Source organism: Abramis brama (assembly GCF_963993115.1).
Source record: "Abramis brama genome assembly, chromosome: 16".
NCBI lineage: Eukaryota > Metazoa > Chordata > Actinopteri > Cypriniformes > Leuciscidae > Abramis > Abramis brama.
Genome location: NC_139978.1, coordinates 32,100,251 through 32,112,541, shown reverse-complemented (window position 1 = coordinate 32,112,541; position 12,291 = coordinate 32,100,251). Strand labels below are relative to the sequence as shown.

Below are 12,291 nucleotides of genomic sequence, written 5' to 3'. Positions count from 1 at the left end.
ATAATTTAAAAAAATGTCTTGAGCAAATTTTGGAAACAGGCAGGAGGCAGAATTAGAGTAAAATTTCATGTATAAACAATTTATTATGCTTTCAGAGGACATTAAGCCTCTTTTCATGGGAAAATGGAACACCGTTTGCACAATGGTGGAGCGTTCTTGTGTGAGTTACACAGTGTTTTACTCTGAAAGTATGAAACTGTCAATCAGAACAATCTACAAGAGGTTTACATCTGTTCTTTGACAGAAAAAAAACAGTACAAGTAGAACATCTGTTCAAAGATTGAATGTTGAGAAGTATGCAAACAATTACGGGAAAAGAAATGCATCTGAAGTAATCGCTAATACCACTCTGTAGCATCACCAAAACCTGACAGTAACCTTAATGTTCTCAGCACATCATTCCTGGGCCCTTCCACTACTGAAGATCTTGGCCAGGAGGGAAACGTTTGATTGAGCTTTGTCCTGGATGGTTTTACTCTTCTCTTGTGCCTTCTGGAGGTTCTTCTTGGATATGCCTTTGTCCTTAAACCGTTTCAGGTGGATCTCTTCTTCTGTAGAACGCTGTTTGTAGTCCCATGTCTTCTCCTCTACAACCTCTCCCTTCTTCTCCTTCTTCTTCTTTAGTTTCTCCAGATTCTGGCTCTTTTCCACACTAGCCAGGTAGAAGTTGGTCTCCTTCTTCGCCTGGGAGATTTCCGTCCTCATACGCTGGTGATAGACCGTCTGCTCATAAGCCAGTCGCTCGCTGAGATGGCACCAATGGAAACGGTGCAGATACTTGATGAAAGAGAGAAAAGAAAAAAAGTCATATATTATACATTTTATATTGTACAAGGGAGGTACACTACCATTCAAAAGTGGGGGATGTCTCTTATGCTGCAATTATTTGATCAAAATTACTCCAGTCTTCAGTGTCACATGATCCTTCAGATTCTAATATTCTTTTTATTATCAATGTTCCAAACATTTGTGCTGCTTAATATTTTCCTGGAGACCATGATAAATAAAAAAATTCAGGATCCTTTGAAAAATAGAAAATTCAAAAGTACTGCATTTGTTTAGCATTACAAATGTCTTTATTGTAACTTTGGATAAATGTAAAGCATTCTTGCTGAATAAAAGTATTAATTTCTTTAAAAAAAAAAATGTACTGAGTACTGACCCCAAACTTTTGAACGGTAATGCAGTGGTGTAAAGTATTTGAGTAAATGTAATCAGTATAGTACATGTACATGCACACTCCGATAGATTCGTGATTAACTGATGAGTAATGCAATTACACATTACATTCCGCACCAGACTGAACTTTTTAAGTTGAACAAAATAAGTGATATCGCCATCTACAGGGCATTAAAGGTACTATAGATTGTGCGTCTTACTCACCTAAACTTGTCAATTACGCTAAGTTGCACGAATGCAGGTGCATTAGCATGTAGTTGTTAATCGCAGGTGTTTCAAATATGAGATGAGGACATGCAGCCTGTGATGAGGCCCAAACCAGTGTAAGTGCATCTGTTATGTTAAAAATAACTTTTTGAAGGATATTGGTTTACTTATGCCCTTTTTGAGAACTTGAGCTTAACTGAGACTTGAGTGTCTGTAGACATCTAAGTGTCGATTGCAGTTTTGAGGTGTTCAGTTTCATCTTGATTTTAGAAAATAAACGTGATTCCTCTCCTCACAAATCAACTGTTTCTTGTTTTTCACTGGCATGTCTCTTCGGTGTTGAGGACTTGTGCATCTCTGAGCCTAAATTCAGTATGAGTAAAATACTTAAAGGGGTCTTATCTTGCCCTTTTACAAAGTCTTGATTTTGTTTTGGGGTATACTAGATAATTCTTTCATGCTTAATTGTTGAAAAAAAACCATAATTTCCCCCATATTATTACATTATTACAGCACCTCACTGTTTTCAGGTGCTCTTCACACCTGTGGCAGTGTATCTGTATTATGTACCTTGATGGACCACAGGTCGCTGCTGAAATGGCTCCTCTTCCTGTTGGCCATGGGTGTGTTGTGCAGAGTGGTTGAGACTCTCTTAGCGATGCGCTTGTCTCTGAACTCCACCCATCCCTCAGTGAAACTGGATGATCTGCTTCCTGCCTTCTTTTTCTTATTTTTTACACAACGATCTAAAAGAGAGTCAGATTTTCAGTGGGAATGTTGGTCAAACATGAAAACATGCACTTTCTACACAGTAAGTGTGAAAAATGTATGCACCTCTTGATGGAAAGAACATCACAACATTTATTACCATCAAGAGGTGCATCAATTTTTGGTCAAAATCATGTTTTGACAATGCAAGAGTCCAGCACTCTGTAAAGTCTCCTCCAGCACATCCCAAACACTTTCAATGAATTAAAGGTCTGGACTCAGAGGTGCCAATTCATGTGTGAAAATTATTCGTCATGCTCCCTCACAACCATTCTTTCACAATTTGAGCCTAATTCTTGATATTGTCATGTCTTCCTACATGATTGTTTAAGAAATGAAAAGCTACACACTCCATCAGTTAGGGTTTAGAAGAACTGTTGCCAAACATATAACATGCCAGAAACATAATAATCACTGCTATAAAGACCAAACCATTGATTCTTAAGCATCTGCCTATTTAAATCCAAACAGCAGACAGTGTATGTGTGTGCATGCATATATATATAGACACATACCTTGCTGTTCAAAAGTTTGGGGATGTTTTAGAAAGAAGTAAAAGGTAAAAAAGACAAGTCAACAGCTTTATTTCAGTCATGTAGTGTTTTACCTTCAGGCTGTAGGAAGATCCTGCCAATCTCTCCGTACACACTCAGCATATTCCGCATGTGTTTTGGTCTCATCCTCGGAGGGATGTGTCCTATATACACGATACCTGGAATGAGTTTCTTGTCCTTTGGTTTCTCAAGCTCATCTTCCTCATTAGTTGCCGCTTCGAGAGCTCCACCATCATCATCATCATCATCATCTTCACAGTTCATCTCCTGGTCAGCATGTTGGACACCGTTTGCTTTCTCATCCTCCTCTGGTTTAGGGTCATTTAACTCTTCTTCACTGGCCATAGCTTGTATTTCTAGGTCATTCTTCTCCAGGAGAGCCATTACTGCATGTCACAACTATTACAGACTGAAATAAATAATGCAGGATATGTTGTAAAATCACACTAAAACAGCCAGTTCCAGCTGAAATACTTAATATAACACTGACTGTAGTAATATCAGTTCACGTACTCTACAAGTCAGTACCTTTTCAAAAACACCTTTATTTAAAGTAATTCTTACTTTGTAAGTGTTTTTTATAAAATATTGTCTTTATCCATCAAGATGTTTTTGAGGAAAACTACAGAGATAAATCGACTCGTTCAACACATGCGGCGCAGAAAGTAGCTCTGACGTCTAAATCAAGCGTCAAGAAGACAGAATGGACTCTCTTAAAGAGACAGAACTCTTTTTTTAAATATATAATGCGTCCAATAATATCCATTAGAATCCATTTTTTTATATGTTTAATCTAAAATATATTCTTAAGATAACATTAAATAATGTTCTTAACCTATCTGCATTTAATATATCCCAGGCATTACTACGGGAATGGAAAATTATTTAAGGCACTCACTTATTGTAGTCTTCATATTAAACAGTAGAGGGCGACAAAATACAGGAAGTAAATATTGGGAAACGGAAATATCGGAGCAAATACATTTTACAGCGTTATATAAAAGGCATCAAAGAAAGAACTAAAGTTATAATGTGCAAATTTTAATGTTAAAACGTAGCCCACACTTTTGCACATCCTGATCAGTAATGTATTGCAGAAAAATGAAGAATTAAGAAAAATCTACTCTCAAGACGAGAAGATGGATGTGGTATGGATGCAATTGCAACACATTACATTTCTTTAATGATAAATACACGTGATGACAATTATTCAGCATTCTCAGTAAAGATCTTTTTGTGTCTGAAAAGATATAGGTTTGACTTAATTATTTTTATTTTTTATTTTATTTTTATTTACAGTATATGGTAAAAAAAACCATTTTACTGTACTGTATTCTGCTGTCCAAAGTTATGATGATTTTGATTGAATGTCGAACATAAAAGCTTACACTGTTGCTGGTAGCAAATGTAACTGTAATGGGATCAATTGAAACATTATGAAATATAAAGCATTTAATGGGATTGTTAATGCTGGAACATATATACGTTTCCTATACCAAAAATAAATAAAAAATAGTGGTTATTTTTATAGAAGCCTCAGTTTATGAAGAAAAACCTACAAAAATGTCACAAATTCCCCAGGTCTTCTCTACTAATTTATCTTTCAGCCACAGGAAACTTCAAACCAATCATCAAAAATTCATTACTGCATAGCTGGTATAAATAAAGACCTGTAAAATAATGGCACGATGAAAAGGGAGGGATGTTTAGAAGCGTTCAAAAGAAGTAAAGACATACTCGTCTACCGTTATCCCCAGGAGTGTGTTCCTCCCTGCAGGGATGCTCGGCTCTATGCATGGCCATGTGCCCGTCACATGTGGGTTCCTGCATTATTGAAGAGGATGGCTTGGGTTTAAAGAGAGCTCTGCAGCAGTTCTGACTCTGGCACATCTGTCTATTCACATTTAACCCCGAACACCGGGGCCACAGGCTCAAGGGATTCATCAGAAATGGCGGTGGAAGACGCAATCTCCTCCTTAAGCCTGACACTTCCTACTTAAACTTTGCTTCTGTGCCCACAGAGAGAGCAGTGTTTATTTGAGCTCATGTAATACAGGAGACCGGGGCTTGTTGTCACACAAGGAAGATTCCACATTAGCCTTTTGGCAGAATGGCAGGTTTCATTCCAATAACAGTGTGTGAGTTTTAATGTCTCTTATACTCAATAAGGCTGCATTTATATTATCAAAAATACAGTAAAAACAGTGAAATATTATTACAATTTAAAATAAAGGTAAATTCATTTCTATATGAATATATTTTGAAATGTAATTTATTCATGTAATGCAAAGCTGAATTTTCAGCATCGTTACTCCAGTCTTCAGTGTCACATGATCCTTCAGAAATCATTCTAATATTCAGATTTTCTGCTCAATTATTAATATTGATTCTAGGGGTGTAACGATACCTAATTTCACGATTCGATACATATCACGATACCGAACTCACGATCCGATATTATTGCGATACTCCAAGACATATAATAAAAGGTTAAGAAAAAATGTACTGTTGATTAAATGCTGAATTTGATATAACATTGTGGGTGCAAATGAATAGGCTTGGACAATGGTGACACCAGAATAAATATATTTATGATTCTGAACCTGAAAATACAGAATTATTTTAGACAAATATGCTTGCACTCTGTCACTGGCTAGATATATTTAAAATAATGTAGGCCACTTTTTACTGGTAACATAAGACTTATAACAAGCATTATCAGGACCCACTAATATTCCCCCATTATTATACATTATATTCAACATAATATATTGTAGTTTAATGTAGTACTGACTCTGAAAACTTCAATTTTTTCTCACAGGGTAATTTTTATTTTGGATGAACTATCCACGATACATATTGTTGCATTTTTGTATTGCGATATATTGTGACACGATATATTGTTACACCCCTAATTGATTGTTGTTATAATCAATGTTGAAAACAGTTTTTGCTACTTAATGTTTTTCTGGAAACTGTGATACATTGTTTTCCAGAATTCTTTGAACAGAACGTTCAAAAGAACAGGGTTTATTTGTAGCATTATAAATGTCTCTTAACTGTCACTTTTGATCAATTTAATGCATCCTTGATGAATAAAAGTATTAAAAATCTTTTTACTGGAGTAGATCTTTAACAAAAAGATTTGTTTAGACTTTGATGTCATTCCTTTCAGTCTGTCATTTTTTAGATCTAATTATAACTGCTAGACTTTAATTCTTTGCTCATAAACAAAAACAGCCGATGAATATTACAGTTTTTTCAATGCATACGTTGATAAAAATGCAAAGTAATATTCTGTGGATTTTTTTTTTTTAATGTGCACAAAGGCAAATTGATTTGGGCATGCAGTATCTGGGTAGAGATTACAGGCACATTATTTTACCGAGCCATTGCGCATGGAAATTATCACTGACATCATGACAGTCTAGACTAGAGGAAATGTGATGTGATACACTGATGGACTAAACCTAAATTGACATTTTTAAAACAAGTTTGATTTGATATGAATCATCTTCATGGTCCATTTGGGTCCTGGCCAGTTGAAACACCAAGAACCGCTTGACAGATGTGAAATCATTCGAGGAACATATTAGCGTGTGTTTGTTTAATGCAGAGTGTGACTGACAACTAAAGACACGTTTCTGACAGTACACTGTCCACCAAATTTATACGCACACCAAACGGCTCACGGGTCATGATGGTGTGGATAGATAGCGACAGGCAACAAGGGTGCATAGAGCAATGCAGCAGAACAAAGAAAACTCCAGCTGATGTTATTTTCAGCTCAATCCCCACGCTGCATTTGTTTGATACATCATATATAAGCAAGAAGAGTCAGTTTCTGTTGCATATCTAGGCATCATGAAAAATATAACAACAACTCCAGTCCAATTTGTCAAATCCATTTCATTTAGTAAATTATCCTCTTTTTATACAATGTCTTGTTAATGGGCCGAAACCCCAAAGAAACCAAAGCAGACCACATAATTAATGGGAAGACTAGGAGAGGGTAATGGAATGGGTTTGCAAGCTACGACTTTGTTACCGCAAACTTCAAACGGCATCCATAACTGCAGCCAGAACCAGAGAGAATAAAACACAGAGCCATCTGTCTAGGCCCCTATGACAACACTAGTTAGAGTCACATACACACACACACTAATCAAAGCACCTAGTGGATTTCACATAACTCAAGGTGTATTGACCTTCTAAACACGCTCTTACTCGATCACGCAAAGGTGAAGCCGCAAAGCAACACAAACACAAACGTGGACACTAACAACATCTCTAAATGAACTCTCCACTACCTGAGGGGCTTCATACGTTAATGATTTATTTACACGTTTTAAATATTGATCAGGTGGGGGGAAAGGAAATGTGCAATTGAACTGCAGGAGGTTCTGTTCACTCTGAGATAAATGGGAAATGTGCCACGACATGAGGTTTTGTCTCAGTGTGAGTCGAACTCGCACGCTTTACAGTAAAAGACTGCTGATCGCAGGCCAAACATGCTTTGCATTTGTAATAGGCACACATAATGTATATTAGTTGTTGCTTTATTGAATGCAGTGGAAAGAAAATCAACAAATGCAGCATGATCACATGCTGTGGTCAGTAGCTGGTCATTCTTCTGGCATTCATCTTTCTCAACATTGGTCTTGTTTTACTTATTTAGTTCTTTACAGTGACTGATGGGTCTCCAGCAAACAAAAATATGTTTTAAGAATGTTTTGCTCATTTCTAAATGTTCTCCAAATGTTCAAAGCATCCATTTTTTTGGGTTATGTGAACGTTAGAGAACATTAAGGAAATGTTTTCCCTATTTTCTCATTTTGCAAGTATTATGGGAACGTATACTTTTGAACGTTATCTGAACCATCTGAAAAAAAGTAGTAAGATTTAAAAAAAAAAAGACTGGTCTAACGTCTGCCTAAAAGGTTGCAGAAAAACATTCCATGAATGATGTATAAATAACATTTTTGTGCTAATGTTTTGATAACGTTATTAAATAACTTTGAACGGATGTTCTGTTGTCGTTACTGGAAGATCATTTGTTCATCACTTTGAGAGAACCTTGCCAGAACGTGAGGGAAGTTCTGAGAACCTTCCCTGTTGGGTCGATCGCCACAGAAGGGGGAAATAAACTTGTGTAGTTAAAAAAACATTATGAACTTTTAAAAGGGATTATGCTTCCCATGTCTCTCACACAGCTTGACTCATTCTTTGCCTGGACACGCTGAGTACTAGAGTGCAAGTGGCACAAATGGTCGATAATGAAAACAATATTCATCATGATTATGCGTGACAGGATTTTTTACTCATGTCGAAATTCAGTAAATCTCTACAAAAATGTGTCAAATATGGACTTAGGGATAATAGGGCCTACTCGCGAGCGACGCATTTACTTGAGCACAAATGAATGGAACAACTTGAGAAAGCCTCTTTTTAAAGAGGACCTATTATGCCCCTTTTCCCAAGATGCAATACAAGTCTCAGGTGTCCCCACTCCCCAGAATGTGTCTGTGAAGTTTCAGCTCAAAATACCCCATAGATCAATTATTATACCATGTTGTAAATTAATTTTTGATTAGAAGGGAAAACATGCTGTTTTCGTGCATATATCTTTAAATGCAAATGAGCTGCTGCTCCCCACCCCTCTTTCCAGAAGAGGGCAGAGCCTTTACAACTCCTGCCTCAGATACTCTGCCAAAAACTAAAAAATCTGTTTGGTTTTGATTATCATCTCTAGTTTTATGGCGCGTTTCCACCGAGCGGTACGGTACGGTACGGTACGGGTCGGTACCCTTTTATTTGCGTTTCCACTGCCAAAAGTTGAGAATGGTACCAAAAAGCCGAACCGTACCGTACCACTTTTTGGGTACCCTTCCGTTGGGGTACCTAGCACAGTGGTACGGTACTAAAAGGTGGAGCTAGACTCACTGCAGGACGTTGATTGGTTGACAGAGAATCGTCACTTGCGCGTGCTACGAGGGGAATGACAACATAAGAAGCGCCATTTTTTTATATACAGTTTAATATAATATACTGTTACTGTGTCACGAAATGTAATTTTAAGAGTTTTTCAGGCGAGAATGTAGTTGTTTAAAGCTCTAATCTGTGGTTTATTTATAAAGATGATTTGTTTTTCCCCGGTTGTGAGATCCATGCGATCAGCGGGCGCTCGGCGCTCATGTTTCCCGGCTGGATGAGCCTTTCCTCGGCTAAGTTAGTTCTTCTGACGTTCGCCGATGACTCCGACGGTAACGTTAGTGGTTAAACATGAGATATAATTCGTCTTGTGCAGACCTAACGGGCGATCTTTGGTCTCGTGAATATATAATGCGTTCCCTGTCAATCGTTTTGACTGAGGGCTAAGTTTAGTTTCATATTATAGGCTATTTGTATTTAACTTTACTGTTGTAATGTTAGACTAGCGCAGCATTTGGACATTTGACTGAATTGTTTGCTTTATTTCTTATTGTATAGCTTCTTGTACCTTTTACTTAAACTTTTATATTGGCTATTATTGATAAAACTGAAATTTTACAAAAAGAAATATGGTTTCTTGTCATTTTCTTTTTACAAGATTATCACTGATGTTTATTGCAACATTTGTACAAATGCATATATTGCCTGTAATGTGTAATTTTTTTTATTATTTAAACGAAAAGAGGTAACGTTAGGGTTGTGTTTTAAATCGTTTTGTTATAAATAGAATAACGTATAACGTGCAGTGAATAATCAATATGCGTTGCGCATGAACCACATTTGTGTCCCTATAATGTTTAATTTATTTAAATGAAAACGAAAAGAGGCAGAGTAGTGTTTTATAACATATTTCGTTTTATTGTTGCTTAAATTTGTACATACAGAGTAACAGAGATAACCGGAGTAGCAGAGCGAGCTGAGTGACGCTTTTAAGAACGCGCTGTACCATTTGCATGTAGGAGTCGCACATGGCAAGTACAAACTTTGCGTACTTAATATTGAGAAAAGCCTAATGTCGGCGCTTGTCTTCTTGTGACAAACATGTCGAGGAGCAAGAACAAGATCTGCTGTATGTCATCCATTGTAGTTTACTATGTTCTTCTTCGCGCGAAAATTACGTCGATCGAAACACCACGCCTATCAAGTAAGGGTACTGTTGGCAGTGGAAACGCTAGCCAGATCATGGTTAACAGACCCGAACCGTACCGTACTGTACCGTACCGTACTGTACTGCTCAGTGGAAACGAGCCATTAGAGTAGTTTGTAGTCTGTAGTTTTGGTTACTACACTCTCACGTGACATTACAGTACTTCATCATCATGAAAGTTTATTATCTGCATGCGTTTTAAAGCCATATGATATCAGTCTAAACTTCTGATATATGGTTTTCTGAGCGCACACAACCGAATCACGTGCACAGAAAGCTGGCTGTCAGACGGCGCACCACTTGAGTATTAAACTAAGTTCTCTTTCACGTCTTATTGAGACAAGGTTATGTCAAAAACACACGAAGTTCACATAAACACAGTCAGTTCAGTATGTGAATGTAAACAGCAGGTAAAGAAATGTGTATATTAGATCTGTGTATTAAAGTGAAAGTAGTGTAATACTGTACTGCTGTATATATGCTGTAATATGAATCAAACAACAAAAGAAAAACAGAAAATCACTCACTGCTCTTGATTTCGGGGTTTGAATAACTTAAGTAGCTTTAATAAGAATAAGTTTCTTACTTGAATGCTGCTGTTAAATGCTCTGGCGAGGAGATAAACATGGACTGTGTACAGCTCACTCAGGGCGGGGTCTTTTCTCTCCCATCAGTGCTTTTATGGGATTGTGTTCACAAGCTAATTTGCCATGTTTAGTAAATCTGGCCCTTATTATGCTAATTTTAGTAATGTGTGTAAAAAAGAAATGTAGCCTTGGTATCTCTGGGAAACGCTAGTGGGCAGAGACTCAAACATTTTCAACATCATTACTGTTTATTATAATTATATTCTAGGCCAGAAACGTCATAGCATGTGAAGCTATGATTAGGGTATAATATTTTGCTTGCTGGCCTCAAAGATTTTGGTAGAATGACATTTGATAGAATAGGCTATACAAATAAGGGGAGCACCAGCAGCTATTTTTTCCATTTCAAGCACTGGTTATCAATGAAAATAAAGAGTGTGAACTGATCTGGATCCTGTCTGTTGCTGGTTTGGTGCTCTAATTGCCACTGAATAATTCAGACACTCTTTGCTGGCATGTTTGGAGAGATAAAGGTAGGTCTTGAGCCCACCATCGAACCCAGTTACTCACTGGCTATTTTCTGGAAGAGCCACATTTCAGAGTCAGGACATGTGTCTTAAAACGCATTTAATGTGCTCATTCAGTAGATCAGATGCAGCAGCCCCAAAAAGTACTTAAGCCACACTTAAAAATGTAAAAATTGAAGTGGCATCTGCAAATAAATGCTACTAGAGCTTTTCTCAGAAGAACTGACTTTCTTTTTCTTTTGTATTAACTTGGTGGATGTATGACGTCAGTTCTCCTCAAGTTCACACACTTTTTCTAGCAGAAGAACCACATCGTTCATCACTTTATCAAACACTTTCTTTTAAATCTTATATCAGTTGTTTCATTATCCAATTTATTATTATTTGGTGAAATTTTTGCTTGAAACGCGTTTTTGTGCTATATTTCTCCAACAGATTTTTATCCATGGAAAACCATGATCCGCTGCTTCCGTGTTAAGCGGGTGGTTCCAGGTCTTGGAACATCCCCCTTGAGTTTATGCAACTTTAATGTCTTCAGACCCTGCACATTTTCCTTATTGCACTAAAAATACAACACTTGAATTACTTATGCATGGACTCACAGAAGAATGCTGATCTCTACTTTAACCTTAAAATGCATCTATGCTATGCTATATTTTTCCCGTGAAGTAAGTGAAATTTCCATCATTAAGGTGTCTTTGGTCATATTAAATAATTGTTTTAAAATTTGGTTTGCTATTTTATATTAAAAGGGAAAATCTCCTTTGCTTTCCCATCATGAACAATTCCCATAACCCATTTCCTGGACTCATTATTGTTTGATCACTTCTACCTGTGTGTCATTGGCTGGGAAATGTTGTAAGCTCTGTGTTTCCACTCACACTTTGCAAAATCTTGTTGGTGTTAGACTGCATTTCTGAGCGCTACTTCTGGTGTCCGTGCCATGGTCTTGTTCTTCTGTCTCCCTGGATTTCCCTGTTTGCCTGTACCTTGGACTTTTGTTATTATCTGGATGGTTTGCTCTGTGGTGTTTACATTATGCCTGTTTTATAGATTACACTTGATAAAGCTTGTGTTTGCATCTCACAGTCAATCTCCGAGCAGTATTTGTAACAGCATCACCCCAAACACTGGTATTACAGTTTTTCTGAATTGCTAAAACACTTTTCTCGAAACCTTAAACACAAAACCAAATCTTCAAACTACATTCAGAGAACATCTGACTGTTTGGGCAAAATCTAATTGCCTCAAAACTATTTTTTATCTGTGCTCAAAATCAAATAATGCTTTCAGATCATACACACAGCGAGTCAAATATTATAAACACTACA

The 12,291-nt window shown here is 37.0% G+C and overlaps 1 protein-coding gene across 3 annotated transcripts; it reads right to left on the bottom strand.

Moving 5' to 3' along the window:
- Positions 1-52: 52 nt before the first annotated feature.
- On the bottom strand, positions 53-11,947 carry abt1 (activator of basal transcription 1). Of its 3 annotated transcripts, none has more exons than XM_084138615.1 (4): positions 11,842-11,947; positions 2,762-3,117; positions 1,957-2,132; positions 53-777 (listed from the first exon to the last, which is right to left on the bottom strand). In XM_084138615.1, the coding sequence occupies exons 2-4, from the start codon at positions 3,090-3,092 to the stop codon at positions 397-399; spliced, it is 888 nt and encodes a 295-aa protein (XP_083994741.1). In that variant the 5' UTR covers positions 3,093-3,117; positions 11,842-11,947; the 3' UTR covers positions 53-396. The 3 variants fall into 3 exon arrangements, with proteins under 3 accessions (XP_083994741.1, XP_083994739.1, XP_083994740.1); XM_084138613.1 differs by lacking the exon at positions 11,842-11,947 and adding an exon at positions 3,273-3,406; XM_084138614.1 differs by lacking the exon at positions 11,842-11,947 and adding an exon at positions 3,237-3,381.
- Between the last annotated feature and the right edge of the window lie 344 nt (positions 11,948-12,291).

What these genes read in the sequence shown, in the direction of transcription:
- abt1 (XM_084138615.1), bottom strand. Translation starts at nt 3,092, where the DNA reads ATGGCTCTCCTGGAGAAGAATGACCTAGAAATACAAGCTATGGCCAGT. An exon ending in GATCTTCCTACAGCCTGAAG is followed by an intron (nt 2,133 to 2,761) that starts GTAAAACACTAC and finishes ACTCTCTTTTAG; the next exon opens with ATCGTTGTGTAAAAAATAAG. An exon ending in GCGACCTGTGGTCCATCAAG is followed by an intron (nt 778 to 1,956) that starts GTACATAATACA and finishes TCTTTCATCAAG; the next exon opens with TATCTGCACCGTTTCCATTG.